Here is an 18036-nt window from a genome sequence, read left to right as displayed (position 1 = left end):
GTCCAGGTATACAGATCATTAAAATGTCATGAACATGTACAGAAAATAATCAAAAAGGCTAATAGAATGCTGGCCTTTATATCTAGAGGAATAGAATACAAAGAGTTAGAAGTCATGCTTTAGCTATATAAAGCCCTGGTTAGACCACACCCGGAGTACTGTGAGCAGTTCTGGGCACCATACCATAGGAAGGATGTATTGGCCTTGGAGGGAGTGCAGTGTATGTTTACTAGAATGATACCTGGACTCCAAGGGTTAAACTATGAGGAGAGATTAAATAAATGTGGGGTTGTATTCCTTAGACGATGAAGGGGTGATTTGATCGATGTATGCAAGATGTTAAGAGGAACAGATAGGTAGATTGAGAGAAACTATTTCTGTTAGTTGGGGAGTCAGATTAGAGCCAGACCTTTCAGGAGAGAAATTAGGAAACACTTCTTCGTGTAAAGAGTGGTAGAAGTTTGGAACTCTCTTCCACAAATGGCAATTGATGCTAGATCAATTGTTAATTTTAAAACTGAGATTGACAGCTTTTTGTTAGTCAAAGGCATTAAGGATTAGGGGCAAAGGCAGGTATATGGAGTTAGATCGCAGATCAGCCATAATCTCATGGAATGGTGCAACAGACTCAAGGGTTAGATGGCCTACTCCTGTTCCTATTCCCAGGTTCCACCAGATATTAACCCCATTCTCCCATAGCATATACAGACATCATGGGCTGGATTTTCAATACAGAAGCAGGAAACAGGAGGCAGGTCTGGTTTTGGGTCAGAAACCCACCTCCAGTGGGAAACTGATTCAGATTCAGATTTTCAAATGGGTAAGCCCTTAATTGGTATAGAGATGGGTCTCCTGACCACTTAGAGCCAGTGGGGCCGGGAGTGGACGTGGGTCAGATGAAGTGTGGGGCACAAGTAGACTCCCCATGGCAGCCATCACTGAGGCTGCTTGTTGTCCTGAGGGAGAGATCTGCAGTTTGTGCTGAAACCTTTCAGAGGGAAGTGAGACGTTACAGGGGAGATGGAGGCCTGGCACTAGGGGCAAGGCAGACCTTACTTCATTGATGCTGACCTGGATCTAATGTTGGAGGCCATGAGGGAGAGGAGGAAGGTCCTCTTCCTGGAGGGTGGCAGGAGGAGGTCACCTCGTTGTGCAGCAGGGGCACCTCTCTGTTCAGTGTTATCCTCCTCTGCCTCCTCTTTCCCCTCCTCTCTTACCTGCTGCTCCTCCTCCAATGAGCTGTCTCATTCCAGTGCCTCAGTCTCCTCACTGTCTGGAGGGCCATGTTATGAAGAGTGCAGTTGAGCACTACAATGACAGAGACCCTTGCAGGAGGGTATTGGAGTGCATCACCTGACAGGTCCAGGCATCAGAATCGCTTCTTTAGAAGCCCGATGGCCTGCTCAATGATTGGCCTGCTAAGCAGGTGGCATTCATTGTTTTGCCTCTGTGCCTCTGTCTGGGGTCCTGTAGAGGGGTCAGTAATCATCTCTTCATCTTCAAGGGATTTCCCTTGTCCCCTTGGAGGCATCCATGCACTTTGGGGGAATGGATTGAAGAGCCAAGGCAGCCTGGACTGACAGAGGATGAAGGAGTCATGGCAGCTGCCAGGAAAGTGGGTGCACGCATGGAGGAAGCACTTGTGGTCGCAGACCAGTTGGAATTTGTGGGAGTGGAAGCTGTTGGTGAATCTCACTGGTGGTTGCTGGGTGCATACGATGATGCCCTGCACCTGGGGGAATGCAGCGATGAAGGCGAAAGCCAAGGCACTCTGTGCCTGTGCAGGCCAATCTGTGTAGTCCCCTGCCCTCCAGAATATGGCATCTGTGATCTGCTTGATGAGCTGCCAACTGTAAGATGCCACCTAGGTCTGCAGCTGATCCCTGGAACAACCTGGTTGCATAGAAATGCAGGGCACGGAGACCTTGACGACTGCAGGTAAGGGACCGCCATGGGGGTGTGGTCTCAGGTCATTGTGGATCAGAGCACAAGGGTCCGAGACCATCTACCTGGATAGGTGCAGCCTGCGGAACTGACACTCTGTCATTTGCAGGTAGCTGACTCTTGGGTGGTAGACCCAATGCCTAGGATAGCTTCTTCTTCCCCCTGCAGTGCTCCTCTGGCCTCCTGATGTCCAGAAGGTTGTATCTGGTGAATTTTGTCCTGGCTGCTCTATTCAATGTCAAAGTAGCCTATTCCCATCTGAACTCCCTCAGCTGGGGTTTCTGCATTCACCAGGCCTTCCCCCGCCAACCCCAGCTGCCCCAGTGATGCGAGCAGGCTCATGTCACTCTCCAGATTCCTACCACTCACCATTGAGAAAAACAAGTCTTACAGCTCCAGCAATGGCTATTCTGTGGCACTTTTGGGGCAGCTGAGCTTTATTTTGTGCCTTTACATCACATTAATCAGCCCTTCCCAGAGCCCTCATGGCCCTCTGCGTTGTTCACCTCTTTCAAACCCTGCCATGGCCCAGACATGGCATTCTCCCCATGCCCTTCCTTTGAAAATACAAAACTGCTGCTGATCAGCCTGTTTATGAGGTCCACAATGAGCTCAACAGACACTTAATTGGATGCGTGCAGGGTTGCCATTCCCTCCCTCCTGGTGTCCCTTTAAAAATGGCTTCATGTTTAGAGGTGGTGTGACCCATTGTGGACCTCCAAGAATGCAATCTCCAAATCACGCACGCAACCATTCCCACCCTATAAGTTTTATGAGGCCCTTAGTGAGATGTGTAGAAGAGGATAACTATATAAAGCAATAGGATAGTTTTGCCACCTACTGCTTGAGGTCCTGCTGCCACAGCCACCTGTCCGCACTAACTTTCCTTGTGACTGTGAAGGTGATGACTATAGTCAACCTTTATGGTACAGATTCCTTAAGAGTAGACAATAGGATCTCTGAAGTATCAGACAGGTGACAGTGAGCATGCGTTCATCAAATGGCCGACGAGCACTCTATTCCAATGCTCTCCTGGCCAGCCTCCTATCTTCCACTCTCCCTAAACTTCAGTTCCTTCAAAACTCTGTTGTTCATGTCCTAACTTGCACTAAGTCCAATTCACCCATGACCCTTGTGCTTGCTGACCTATATTAGCTCTCGGTCCAGCAAAGCTTCAAATATAAAATTCTAATCCTTGTGTTCAAATCTCTTATTCTTGTATTCAAAACTCTCCATGGCCTCACCCTTCCAAATCTTTGTAACTTCCTCCAGCCCTACAACCTTATGAGAACTCTGCATTCCTCCATTTCTGTCCTGTCTAATGCTGTAGCTCAGTTGGTAGCACTCTCACTTTTAAGTTAGAAAGTTCTGGATTAAGACTTAAGTGCAAAATTACTAGGCTAACACTCCAGTGCAGTAGTGAAGGAGTAAGAAGTGCTGTACTGTTGGAGGTGCAGTCTTTTGAATGAGACATTAAACCGATATTCCATCTTAAAGCCTGGCTTGGGTATATAATTAAAACCCTAGCCGACCACAGCCAACTCGGGCCCGAGTCTTTCAATTTTTTTTCATGCCCAACCCGACCCGAAAATATCAAACATGCTATTAGTACAGAAAAAAAATCATGCCAAAACATAGGTTGAAAAGAAAACAATACAGAAGAAAACCTGACCACAGCCAACCCGAACCTGACCCGACCCGAGCCCGAATGCTGGACACAGAATATAGACCTGAACCTGACACACGTAGTCAGGTTCAGGATTGGTAGCCAGGCTTTATTCTATCTCTCTGGGAAGTAAAAGATCCTGTGGCAGTATTTCGATGAAGGGCAGGGGAGTTATCTCTGGTGGCCTGGCCAATATTTATCACTCAATCAACATTACAAAAACAGATTATCTGGTCAATATCACATTGCTGTTTACGGGAGCTTGCTGTGCACAAATTGGCTGCCATGTTTCCTGCCTTACAACAGTGACTACACTTCAAAAGTACTTCAGTAGTTGTAAATTGCTTTGAAACGACCAGTGATCGTAAAAGGCACTATATAAATGCAAGTTTTTTCTTTTCTTTTTGTACATTTCCGATTTCCTTCTCTCCATCACTGGCAGCTATGCCTTCAGCTGTCTAGGCCCTAAACTCCAGATTCCACCACCCCCACCCTCTGTGCCTCTCTCTTCTCCGTGATGATGCTCCTTAAAACCTACTTCTTTGGCCAAGCCTTTGGGCACCTGTGCTAATACCTCCTTCAGTGGCTTGGTTTTATTATGCCCCTGTGAAACTTCTTGGGAGATTTTACTATGGTTAAAGTGCTATATAAATGAAAGTTGTTGTTGTTGGTGTTGCACTGCACAGGAAAGATATTGCGTTCACTGGGATGCTATGACAAAACACCGAGCATTTTCCCAACATTGCCATCTCCCACACCCAAAGCAGTGACTTCCTGTGTGCTCCAGGGCCTTTTGCTCTTTGGACATGATATATTTCAGGTTTCAACCCAGCACCACCACAATGGATTTGCGACTGAGCTAACCTTAGAAATTCTTCTGCAACTACCTCTCCAGCCCACTGAATGGCCTTATTCTGTGCTATAAACTTTGATGGTTCTTTACATTTTTATTCACCATCAGGATTTCTACTTGTTACACCAATGGGCACTTGAGTTCTGTAATGCCAAAATCTTCCAATATTGCCAAAATCTTCCAATATTGCCATACTTCACCACTTTAAGTTTTATTACTGTGATTACACAAATTAATTTGGCAGGATTCTTAGTGACATTTGTATGAATTTATTGTTTCTTTAGAAATTTTGAAGAATCAGAAGATGAACTCTCAGAGCAGCTTGTGAAGTCCTTGCAAGATATCATTCATCCAGAGCAGAAAACAGAAGGTAGTGATGGGAAAGGAAACAGCCAAAGTACATCCAATGAAGAAAAAAATCAGGAGAATGAAGGCCACAGGGAAATGCTTATTTCTGATACTGAAAAAAAGCCTGAAGAATGCTGTGATGAAGAGAACATACCTGCACCTGATCCAGACAAAGACAGTACAGAACAAAATGAGACAACTGCCTGAGAGTGATGCATGCAGTTAACCTGATGTCTTACAGCTGATGAATATCTGGAGTCACTTGAAACACAGTTGCACACTTCTGTCTAAAACTATACCCGCATTTCAAAAACTTGAGTAAAAATGCCTTGCTGAATGTGTTATCTTGGCATTTTCTGTTTGACTAACTATGGTGTCCGAGACAAGAAACTGCGAAACTGGTTGTTATTCACCGAGGATATAATTTGTGTTTTTCCCCATCCAGCTAACTTGTATAGTTATTATAGTCAGTAATAAACGTCAGTAAAGATTAGTCAAATTTAGTCATTTTTAGGAATACCTTTCCAGTTATTTGTTAAAATATCTTAAATTTATTACGTCCTTATATATTTCTAAAACAATTGCTTTATAAAAAATTGAGATGTCATTCGTCCTTGTGAAAGACTTAAAATCAATGTGGACTGGATCGGCAGGTTTTAAGGATTAATATATTTAATTTACTTTACAAATTACAGGAAAACAGCTCGTCATAATCTTCTGATATATATCTTCAATATATATATTGGTGTTGCTGCAACTATTCTCCCTGCAGCCACTGCCACGAGCAGTTATAATTGTTTCCTTTCACACAAACATTGTTAATCACAATTTTGGATATTTTAATACTTTTTGACTTTTCCTGTTGTTGATCCCCAGTGATCCATACTGAAATGCACGTGTGGACATGATGAGGTTCAAATCAGATCTAGCTATTTTATAACTTAAGGATCTTAATGTTATTTTTAGAAATGTCCAGAATATTTTGCATATTATGGGCTGCATTTTCCTTCATTATACTCCATGAGCAACCCAGTGGCAGCAGTGAAGGGAAATGGGACGGAGAGGCTCACTGCTACATCACTGATGCTGCCATCTCTCTCCCCATCAGCTGGTCCTCAATCAGCGTAATGACAGATTACAGCAGTTTGCAGGAGAATGACTCAGCAACAATTGCTCATCTTCATCTAACAAACAACACACTAATCCTCCAGGCAGTAATTATGATTATATTTCAATATTCTAGCAGTAATTAATGTCTTATTATTTTACACATCCTTACACTTAGATGTGTTGTTGGTAAATAAACAGCTAATAAGGGACCCGAACCTGTGCTGAACAATGCCAAATCTGATCTGAATAGATATGCACTTGAGTATTTTTACTGTTGCTAATAATTGAAGTTTTTGAAGTTTTGCAATTCAACATACACATAGGCTTTTCATATCTATTTTCTCTATTTTCCTATATACAAAATACAAGCGAAGGACAAGTTTGTTTTGTAATCTTTTATAACAGAGTTTCAATACAGCCCTTGTAAACATTTTCAAATATATACATACCATGGCATTACAGTGCACTGTTTCTCTCTCCTCCTTCCCCCTAAGGGGAGGGGAAACTGTTTCCATTTATTTACATTGTTTAATAATTTTGACATTATTTTGTGTTTAAAAAAAAAGTTCCACAGCAGATATAAATGATGTTTCAAACTCCTGATCGGAGAATCTGCTCACTGACTGTCGAGCATTCTTCCTAATCTCCAGCCTCTTTTCAGGTGACAATGATAGAATGGTATTCACGGCGTCAGCATAACTTTCTTCGCTGTCTGCCAGGAAACCCGTCTCACCTCCATCATGTGGTACTACTATATCTAACTTAGGACCTCCTGAATTATGGGCCAGAATAACAGTTCCTGCTGCCATGCACTCAACCACACCTAGGAAAAAAAAGTGCAGAATGATGAAATAATCATGTTCAATAATACAGACTATGCACTGGCCATGAATTGCAAATCACAATAGTTACCATGGCTGGAAATATTCCACAGGTTGAATTAAAAATCAGTTTGAAGTATAATGAATTTAATTCACAAATTAAAAAAGCAGCTATTTAAAAAAAAACTTATCAGGAGCTCTATTTAAATTCAATACTTTAGTTAGGACAACCATAATGTAGCTCCAGCAACAGTAAAAAGCTGATTGTAAAATGAGAATCTGAATATTTCAAAACCACCATGCACTGGGCCAGCAGACCTGTAAGTTATCTCTTGACTGCCCTATTTTTTCCAGGACGGTTCTAAGCTCCCTCTGCACAGAAGCCTCATGGTGTGTCACTAAATTCTGCCTGGATACAGATTTATAACAGCGAGTTCCTGACTTTAGTTCCATCTTCACATTGAGAAAACCTTCCATTGTGTCGTGTGGCACTACCACCGTGCTAAAATGGGACAGATTCAGAACAGATCTAGCAGCTCAAACTGGGCATCTATGAGATGCGGACCATCAGCAGCAGCAGAATTGTATTCAACTACAATCTGTAACCTCATGACCCGGCATATTCCACACATTACCATCAAGCCAAGGGATCAACCCTGGATCAATAAAGAGTGCAGGAGCAGCAACAGGTATACCAGGTGTCAACCTGGTGAAGCTACAACACAGGACTATTTGCATGCTAAAACAGCAGAGGTATCATGCAATAGAGCTAAGTGATCCCACATCCAACGGATCAGATCAAAGCTCTGCAGTCCTGCCACATCTAGACGTGAATGGTGGTGGACAATTAAACAGCTAGCATGAGGAGGAGGAGGCTCCACAAATATCCCCATCCTCAATGATGGGGGAGCCCAGCATATCAGTGCAAAAGAAAAGGTTCAAGCATTTGTAAGCATCTTCAATCAGAAGTGCTGAATGGATGATCTCAGCCTCCTCCTGAGGTCCCCAGCATCACAGGTGCCAGTCTTCAGCCAATTTGATTCACTCCACGTGATATCAAGAAACGGCTGAAGGCACTGGATATTGCAAAGGCTATGGGTCCTGACAACATTCCGGCAGTAGTACAGAAGATTTGTGCTGCAGAACTTGCTGCGCCCCTAGCCAAGTTGTCCCAGTACAGCTACAACACTGGCATCTACCCGACAATGTGGAAAATTGCCCAGGTATGTTCTACACACAAAAAGGACAAATCCAACCCGGTCAATTACCGCCCATCAGTCGACTCTCGATCATCAGCAAAGTGATGGAAGGGGTCGTCGACAGTGTTATCAAGTGCCACTTAAAAAGCAATAACCTGCTCACTGATGTTCAGTTTGGGTTCTGCCAGGGACGTGCAGCCCCTGACCTCACTACAGCCTTGGTCCAAACATGGACAAAAGAGCTGAACTCAAGAGGTGAGGTGAGAGTGCTTGCCCTTAACATCAAGGCAGCATTTCACTGAGTGTGGCATCAAGGAGCCCTAGACAAATTGCAATAAATGGGTATCGGGGGAAAGCTCTCCACTGGCTGGAGTCATATTTAGCACAAAGGAAGACGGTTGTGGTTGTTGTAGGCCAATCATCTCAGCCCCAGGACATTGCTGCAGGATTTCCTCGGGGTAGTGTCCTCGGCCCAACCATCTTCAGCTGCTTCATCAATGGCCTCCCCCCATCTAAAGGCCAGAAGTGGGGAGGTTCACTGATGATTGCATGATATTCAGTACCATTTGCAACTCCTCAGGTAATGAAGCACTCTGTGCCCATATGCAGCAAGACCTGGACAACAGTCAGGCTTAGGCTGATAAGTGGCTAGTAATATGCAGGCCAAACAAGTGCTAGGCAATGACTATCTCAAACAAGAGAGAATCTAACCATCTCCCCTTAACATTAAATCATTACCACTGCTGAAACCCCACCCTGCCCACTGTGGCTACGAGCAGGTCAGAGACTGGGAATTCTACGGCGAGTAACTCATCTCCTGACGCCCCAAAGCCTGTCCACCATCTACAAGGCACAAGTCAGGACTATAATGGAATACTCTCCATTTGCCTGGATGAGTGCAGCTCCAACAACACTCAGGAAGCTCGACAACATCCAGGACAAAGCAGCCTGCTCGATCGGCACCCCATCCACCACCTTCAACATTCACTTCCTCCATCACTGATGCAGTGACAGCAGTGTGTACCATCTACAAGATGTACTGCAGCAACTCACCACGCCTCCTTTGACAGCGCCTTCCAAACCCACAAACTCTTCCACCTAGGAGGACAAGGGCAGCAGACCTGTTGGAATGTCATCACCTGCAAATTCCCCTCCAAACCACAAACCATCCTGACTTGGAAATATATTGTCGTACCTTCACTGTTGCTGGATCAAAATCTTGGAACTCTCTCCCTAACAGCACTGTGGGCGTACCCCCACCAGATGGACTGCAGCAGTTCAAGGCTGCAGTTCACCACCACCTTCTCAAGAGAAATTATGGATGGGCGACAAATGCTGGCCTTGCCAACAATGCCCACATCCCATGAAACAAATCAAAAAAGTCAGCAATTAGTAAAAAAAAATCTCTATTCACGTCACAAGACTCTAAAGCTGAAATGTCAGTTCTGAGGCCCTATTCTGGCCTCATACATAATTTACTACTGGCCTCAATTTTCCTTCAGCCAACTGAAATTTCAATCTCCTTTCTGATTACATCTCATTTTTCATTTCAGTTGCTACTATTAAATGGATTGGTCAGGCTTTCCTAGGTTGTAGCAATAAAGCCTTAAAACACAAGGTTAGTACTGCTCCCACACCTTGAAATACCTCTTAAATGGAAACGTTCCAGTGGCAGAAACTCAACCTGTTAACAGAAACCAGGTACTGAATTTGTTTAGGAATTCATCCTTTGCTAACCTTCCAAATTGAGCGCAAATACAATTAGACCAGGAGAGCCAATTGCCATGAATCAGGGAGGGAGAGCTGATGATAGTTCACTATTATAGAATATTACAGCTAACACTGTTACATTCACCAATGACCATGCTAATTTGCTCCAACTAGGAATATTCTATAAAAGTAAAACAGGTTACGGATCTAAGAATCACTTTATAGCTGAAATTACTAATAAGATGATTGTGTTTGATTAGTTTAGAGGTACAGCACTGAAACAGGCCCTTCGGCCCACCGAGTCTGTGCCGACCATCAACCACCCATATATACTAATCCTACATTCCTACCACATCCCCATCTGTCCCTATATTTCCCTACCACCTACCTATACTAGGGGCAATTTATAATGGCCAATTTACCTACCAACCTGCAAATCTTTTGGTTTGTGGGAGGAAACCGGAGCACCCGGAGAAAACCCACGCAGACACAGGGAGAACTTGCAAACTCCACACAGGCAGTACCCAGAATTGAACCCGGGTCGCTGGAGCTGTGAGGCTGCGGTGCTAACCACTGCGCCACTGTGCATTTGAAGTAAAGAGTTGTATAATATTAATTTCTCTTAAGACTTGCATGTAAGGTTCTTTAAAATAGCTTATAAGTCAAAATAAGAAAGCACTGTGTACATGATTGTATAGCTTTCTCACCTATACCAAAATGTTCATTCCACATGGTGTGCAGTCCAATAGTGGCTTCAGCTAGATATTTTTTAAGTTGTTCAAATGAAATGTTAATCTTAAACTCAACATTTTCTGTAACTCTCAGAGTCTCGCACAGTTCTTTTAAGCGAACTACTCGCTCTTCATCATCAGTGTTACGGCAACCTCCAATCAATATTAGCTTCACAGCTGACTGCTCAGCACTCTTCATCTGAAGGAACTGATAGAAAGCTTTGATTTGTAGAGAATGGTCCTTTTCTGGCCGAAACTGGCCAATTGAAACAATGGAATGTTCTGCCTTTTTACTGTCATCTTCTAATGGAATATCCAAGAATGTCTGAACATCACAGGGTGGGCAAACAACATGGGTTCGGTCACCAGCTTTCCAAAGAGCAAGGATATGATTCAGAGTCCATGTAGAATTTACCATTATAACATCACTGCAAGAACCAACCAATCCATACATCCAAGCAAAGATGTAATAGTATACAAGTTTCAGTTTGCTCAGTATAGGATTTGTAGATATAAAAGCTGCATTGTTAAACCTTGGATTCCTGTCCCTCACCACAGAGAGCATGTCTGTACTGATAGTAGGATAGTGAACATAGCACCCGACTTGGCAGCCTCCCAGGTACTTGAAGAGAGGAAGTGTGTATGCATAGCCCATGGAATCTATAAAGATATCAGGAACGCACTTCATAAGGGCCTCCCATCCAAGCAAAACAGACCCCAGACTTTGACCTAGCAGCGTAAAATATGGATAAAGCCTAGCTTCCACTAGATATCGTTTTTTGAGGAAAATGAAATGAACAGGTTGAAGAAGTTTGATATTAAACCGCCTGTAAGCTCCATCAAGAATTTCTTGATCCGTGGCATCTTGATCTCCAGTATAAATGATAATTATAATATCTTCATACCTGTGAATTTCACAAAAGATATCTTTTAGAATAGGTCAATCGCTGACTTTGATATTTAACTGTACAGCAGTGCTATGCAGAATGGTTTGCAGGATACTTGACAATTCTGATACACAGAAAAACATATTAACAATAGTAGTGATGTGATGCATCACTGCAATAGGGATCTTACCAGGCATCTTAAATTTGTCTGAATAATTACAAAAAAAGAAAAATGAGCAAAACCTGATTGTAAACTTTACTTTTATGCAAATATTTGCTGCAATATAAACCTCCAGCATGGATTACATTGTGGAAATGTTTGCACAATAACCTGCATTTATAAAGCGTCTTTAACATAAGAAACTGCTCAAAAGCATTTCATGGGAGTGTAATCAGAAAATAAATGTACACCAAACCAAAAGGGGAGACATTAGAACAGGTGACCAAGCTTAGTCAAAGAGGTAAGTTTTAAGGAGCTTCTTAAAGCAGAGGTTTAGGGAAGGAACTCCAAAGCTAAGGGTCTAGACAGCTGAAGCCATAGCCACCAATGGAGGGATGAAGGGGCGGGGGTCACAAGGTGCAGGAACACAGGATGCTCCAAGGGTTACTGAGCTCAAAGAGGTTATTGATCGGGAGGAGGAGGGCTATGGAGAGATTTGAACATAGGGATGAGAATTTTAAAGTCAAGGCATTGCTGGGTTGTGAATTTGAGTTTTACCAATTTTACTATGTTCCCTCATCCTGCAGTTATGACTGAACTTGAAATAATTCTCAGGAATACTTTTCCTATTTTACTTAGTATTCTATATGTTTAAACTTATTCCACAACTACATTATCCTTTAAATGCCAATGCCAAAAATGTCAACTAGGCTTCAAATGAAGAAATTGAGACTCACCTCTTCTGCAATGCTCTTATCGCACACCATAAAACCCTTTCTCCACCACCCCCAGCATGGCAATATGGGTGAAAGAATGCCACAACTAGAGGTGTCTTGCCATCTTTTCCTGGACTTTGTGATAATTTCTTCTTTGGACAGATCCAGAATCGAATATACAGTAAAATAACGACAAGGATGAATGATAAAGCGGCAGTTACGAAAAGCATAGGAATGATCAGCGAAAACATAATCCTAGGTGGAAGAACAACAGGTTATGAACAGCTAATCATTATATGTATGGAATTTAATACATTGCAATTCATACATTACAATTCAATCTCTTAGCCATCACTGCTTGGAAGCCTTTGAGCTCAATCCTAAATTGGATATCTGGTCACATAATTGCTGCTCTGCAGCCTGCCACATGAATGTTGGGTGACTGGACCTCTTTTTTCATACACGCTCACATAGGAAGTGACTTTGAGTCCCACAACAGAATGGTGATGGTCTAACAAAATGAACACTATCTCCTGCAATCTGCACAAAGTTTGGGACAATTAATCTTTTCACATGCATTACATATTTTACATATTCACAAGTAGACTTGCACACAAAACCAAGTTGATTCTGAGGAAGGCAGAATACTGACTCATTTTGAATGGAAAAGAGGTACCGAGCATGTAGGCATGCTGCCACCCTATGTTGATTATTGATAAAATAGAGCAAGACAAAAAAAGTGCATGACATTGAGAGAGTGGGAGAGCAATTTTAAATTTTGCCAATGGCATAAAACTAGGTGGTATCAGATCAGTCGATCATTTTTTCCCTTCATTGAAGTCAATGGATGGGGTCTATAATGGGCCACTGATCAAATATTGTCTATATTACACCACTGCGGAAAGTTATCATCACCATTTAGGTCCTAAGAAACTGAGAATCTTATTTCCGAGAAAGATTGCATAGTGTGAAACTGTGAAATATGATTACACAGAATGCTTAATAAGACTGTCAACATAGAGCCATTTACAGCACAGAAGGAGGCCATTCGGCCCAAATAGTCCATGGAGCTATCCAGTCAGTCCCACTCCCCTGCTCAATCCCCATAGCCCTGCAAGTTTATTTGCCTCAAGTGCCCATCCAATTTTCTTTTGAAATCCTTAATTGTCTCTGCTTCCACCACCCTCATGGGCAGCGAATTCCAGGTAATTAGCACCCGCTGTCAAAATTTCTTCCTCATAGTCCCCCTGCATCTCTTGCTCAAAACCTTCAATCTGTGTCTCCTAGTCCTTGTAATATTAGTTAATGGGAATAAGTTTTCCTTGTGTAACTTATCTCAGCCGCTCATAATCCTGTACACCTCTATTAAATTTCCCTTCAATCTCTTTTGGTATAAGGAGAATAACCCCAGCTTTTCCAGCCTAACCTTGTAACTAAAATCCTCCATCCCTGGAACCATTCTGGTAAATCTCCTCCGCACTCTCAAAAGGACTCTTCACATCCTTGCTAAAGTGTGGTGACCAGAATTGATGCAGTACTCTAGGCCTAATCAGAGTTTTATAAAGGCTCAGCATAACTTCCCTGCTCAATGCCTCCATTTATGAAGCCCAAGATCCCATACATATATATGGGGATAATGTTAGGAGCAGTGTCTCTGGGCAACACGGATTACAAACAGCTAGAACAATGTGAGCAAAATTTAACTTTTAAATTCTAAACATCAAAATGAAATCAAAATTTATGAGATGTGGCAAGTGTACTCTTTTGATTATAAAGCTCACGCCTAACATTTGGAACTGTCAACATCAGAGAAATGTTAATGACACTTACAAGGATAATGGAGTGGAAAACCATTTCAATATAGTTAGCGCTCTGTGAGCAGGACAAATGGTTTTGTGATCGGTGGGTGTACATCAAGATAGGAGGAGAAAGACAATTCGACCCATCCCTCAAATACCCCAACTGCTTTGTGAACAACACCAACATCCTAATCTGGCAAAATATTTATAACGATTTATTATTATCCCCTTGATGAAAACAAGCAGCATTTAACTCACCTCAGAAACTGGCACACACACCACCCACTTGCAGCCATCTCTGACAACACAGCACGTTGACCTTCACCCCGGAAGTGATTGCTCACGCACTTTCCAAACATTAAACGTAGAATTCTTTTAAAATATACCCTCCCGGAAATATATACATGTATACATTCATTCTAAAAAAAAATTGAAAATCATTCTTTTAAACAAAAAAAAGTTAGACAGTCGCCTCGCAACCGGTTTTTGCAACGTTCTGCACCAACTATTGCCGTCATGTCCAGGGCGACGTGCTGAGGTCACAGGCTGGCTTGGTTCTGGCTGGAGCTGTGCAGCCCCGGGGTTGATGTGGGTGAGTGACAGGCGACTGTAGCGCCGCGCAGAGCTGGTGGAGTCTTTGCACATGCTCCATTCCAGCTTCTGCATTTAAATAAAAATGCATTAAACTAGTTTCTTGTGCTATTTTGCAAAGGCTTTAAAGTCTAGGGCAGTCGGATTTGTTGCATTGCTTTGTTTACAAAGTTAAATCCTTTACCTCTGGGCACCTAAGTCTAAAATTATTGGCTGCATTCTTTGTATGTGACTATCCTTTTGTTTTTGTCTTTCTTGGGAAATAGTGCCTTTTTTTCTTATCGGTAGGTATCTCGTTTGGAGAGTAGTACTTTATATTAAAATATGTACACGTAGAGACTGGCAAAGCAATTTATAGGGCACTTGTGTTAGCGGAAAAACATCTGGCAAATTTCATTGCGTGGTGGAAAAGAGCTGTATGCCAGTTAACATGACATGCCGATTAACCTGTTTTCGACGAGGCTGTCGTGCCTTTGGGAACTTTTTATTAACGGTTATAATTTCCTGCAGTTCGTGCCTCTGAAAACGTCTGATATATGATCTTTGAGTGAAGTTAGTATGTTTTAAACAATCTTTCTTTCTTTCTTTTGGGCCTCCTTATCTCGAGAGACAATGGATACGCGCCTGGAGGTGGTCAGTGGTTTGTGAAGCAGCGCCTGGAGTGGCTATAAAGGCCAATTCTGGAGTGACAGGCTCTTCCACAGGTGCTGCAGAGAAATTTGTTTGTCGGGGCTGTTGCACAGTTCGCTCTCCCCTTGCGCCTCTGTCTTTTTTCCTGCCAACTACTAAGTCTCTTCGACTCGCCACAATTTAGCCCTGTCTTTATGGCTGCCCGCCAGCTCTGGCGAATGCTGGCAACTGACTCCCACGACTTGTGATCAATGTCACACGATTTCATGTCGCGTTTGCAGACGTCTTTATAGCGGAGACATGGACGGCCGGTGGGTCTGATACCAGTGGCGAGCTCGCTGTACAATGTGTCTTTGGGGATCCTGCCATCTTCCATGCGGCTCACATGGCCAACAATAGCAGCTTATAATTATATAGTGTTTTTAACACAGTAAAACGTCCCAAAGGGCTTCAAAAGAGTCTTATCAAATGCAATTCAGCACCTAGCCACATAAGGAGATATTAGGACTGTTGAGGTGGGTTTTAAAGAGTGTCTTAAAGGAGGAGAGAGAGGCAGAGTGGCAAGGAGAGTTGGTCAGTCTTGATAACTGAGTTATTAGAGTATTGTCCATCAAACTAATTATACCAGCTGAGATTCTGTTAAATTTAGAGTCATAGAGACATTTATGGCATAGACGGGTGGGACTGGGTACTAAATATTCCTGGATACAAGGTGTTCAGGAAAGATAGGGAAGGAAGGACAGGAAGCGGTCAGTGCTGGAATGAGATGATGTCGGGGAGGAGTTGAGGACAAATTCCATCTGGTTAGAACTAAGAAACAAAAGAGGTACTGTTACTCTGCTGGATGTATTCTATAGGCCACGAACAAATGGGAAAGCTATAGAGAAACAGGTTTGCAAGGAAATTAGAGGTGCAAGAATTATCGAGTAGTTGTAATGGGGGATTTTAATTACCCTAATATAGACTGGGATAGTAGTAGTGTAAAAGACAGAGAGGGGCAAGAGTTTTGAGATTGTGTTCTGGAGAATTTTCTACATCAGTATGTTTCCAGACCAACGAGGAAGGTTCTGGGAAATTAGTTGGGTCAAATGAGTCAAGTGACAGTTTGGGAGCATTTAGGGGACAGTGACTATTGCATCATAAGGTTTAGGATGGCTATGGAAAAGGGCAAGGAGCAATCCAAAGTTTGAAAATAATTAATTGAGGGAGGGCCAACTTCAATGGAGTGAAAATGGATCTGACCCAAATAAATTGGAATTAAAGATTGTCAGGGAAAGCTGTAACTGTACAATGCATCTGAGGATACTGAGGGAAATAAGGGTGGAAATTGTGGAGGCACTGGCCATAATCTTCCAATCCTTCTTAGATACAGGGGTGGTGCTAGAGGATTGGCAAATTGCAAATGTTATGCCCTTGTTCAAAAAAGGGTGTACAGCCAAGCCAGCAACCATCAGCCTGTCAGTTTAACCTCAGTGGTGGGAAAGCTTTTAGAGATGATAATTCAGGACAAAATTAACAGTCATTTGGACAAATGTGGATTAATTTAAAAAATCCAGCACAGATTTAAGGGCAAACCATGTTTAACTAAATTGCTTGAGTTTTTTGATGAGGTAACAGAGATGGTTGATGAAGGGTAATGCAGTTGATGTGGTGTATATGGATTTCCAAAAAGTACTTGATCAAGTGCCACATAACCGGGTTGTCAGCAAAATTGAAGCTGATGAAATAAAAGGGACAGTGGCAGCATATGTACAAAATTGGCTGAGTGACAGGATTCAGAGAGTAATGGTGAATGGTTGTTGGTCAGATTGGAGGAAGGTATATAGTGGGGTTCCAAGGGTGATAGGGCCAATGCTTTTCATGATATATATTAATGACCTAGAGTTGGGTGTACAGCACACAATTTCAAAATTTGCGGATGACACAAAACTTAGAAGTATTGTGAACTGTGAGGAGGATAGATTTAAACTTCAAGAGGACATAGACAGGCTGGTGGTATGGGCAGACAAATGAAATATAGTACAGAAAAGTGTGAAATGATTCATTTTGGTAGGAAGAATGTGGAGAGGCAATAAAAATTAAAGGGCATAATTCTAAAGTGGGTACAGGAGCAGAGGGACCGAGGGGTATATGTGCACAAATAATTGAAGGTTGCAGGGCAGCTTGAGAAAGCGGTTAATAAAGCATACAGGATCCTGGGATTTATAAATAGGGGCATAGAGTACAAGAACAAGGAAGTTATGCTCAACCTGTATAAACACTGGTTCGGCCTCTGCTGGAGTATTGTGTCCAATTCTGGGCACCATACTTTAGGAAAGAAATTAAAGCATTAGAGAGGGTGCAGAAAAGATTCACGTGAATGATTCCAGAGAAGAAGAACTTCAAAGGAGATAGGGTTGCGAAGCTGGGCCTCTTCTCCCTGGAGAAGATTAAGAGGCCTGCTCTCCCTGGTGAAGAGAAGATTAAGAGGGGATTTGATTGAGGTGTTAAAAATCATGATGGGTCTGCACAGAGTAGATATGGAGAAACTGTTCCCATTGGCTGAAGAATCCAGAACCAGAGGACACCAATTTAATGTAATTGGGAAAAGAACCCGAGGCGACATGAGGGAAAACCTTTTTTACACAGCGAGTGGTTAGGATCTAGAAAGTCTGCCTGAGCGTGTGGTGGAGGCGAATTCAATTTAGGCCTTCAAAAGAGAATTGGACAAATATCTGGAGAAAAATTTTTTACAGAGGTACGGGGGCAAAAGGCCAGAGATTGGGAGTAGGTGAGTTGCTGTTGCAGAGAGCTGGCAGAGAGACGAATGGCCGCCTTCTGTGCTGTAACCATTCTAATCAATGATAGGAGTCCATTCGGCCCATCGAGTCC

General features: G+C 42.7%; 3 protein-coding genes across 5 annotated transcripts in view; 2 read left to right on the top strand and 1 right to left on the bottom strand.

Moving 5' to 3' along the window:
* Nucleotides 1-5513, top strand: part of LOC137371219 (serine/threonine-protein kinase Nek5-like) — a 76883-nt gene extending 71370 nt beyond the window's left edge. For all 3 annotated transcript variants that reach the window (XM_068033413.1, XM_068033412.1, XM_068033411.1), the window contains one exon: nt 4748-5513. In XM_068033413.1, the coding sequence (XP_067889514.1) occupies nt 4748-5018 (271 nt within the window). In that variant the 3' untranslated portion in view covers nt 5019-5513. The remainder of the gene's footprint in view (nt 1-4747) is intronic.
* Nucleotides 5514-6301: 788 nt separating this feature from the next.
* alg11 (ALG11 alpha-1,2-mannosyltransferase) lies at nt 6302-14301 on the bottom strand. The gene is made up of 4 exons (XM_068033414.1): nt 14203-14301; nt 12167-12400; nt 10359-11287; nt 6302-6744 (listed from the first exon to the last, which is right to left on the bottom strand). The coding sequence occupies exons 1-4, from the start codon at nt 14238-14240 to the stop codon at nt 6476-6478; spliced, it is 1470 nt and encodes a 489-aa protein (XP_067889515.1). The 5' UTR covers nt 14241-14301; the 3' UTR covers nt 6302-6475.
* A 167-nt stretch (nt 14302-14468) lies between these two features.
* The window catches only part of LOC137371218 (copper-transporting ATPase 2-like), a 189371-nt gene continuing 185803 nt past the window's right edge, over nt 14469-18036 (top strand). Inside the window, exon 1 of the mRNA XM_068033410.1 lies at nt 14469-14536. Coding sequence (XP_067889511.1) covers nt 14531-14536 — 6 coding nt within the window. The 5' untranslated portion in view covers nt 14469-14530. The remainder of the gene's footprint in view (nt 14537-18036) is intronic.

Source organism: Heterodontus francisci, chromosome 6, assembly GCF_036365525.1.
Source record: "Heterodontus francisci isolate sHetFra1 chromosome 6, sHetFra1.hap1, whole genome shotgun sequence".
NCBI classification, from domain to species: domain Eukaryota; kingdom Metazoa; phylum Chordata; class Chondrichthyes; order Heterodontiformes; family Heterodontidae; genus Heterodontus; species Heterodontus francisci.
This window is presented reverse-complemented; position numbering and strand designations above follow the sequence as displayed.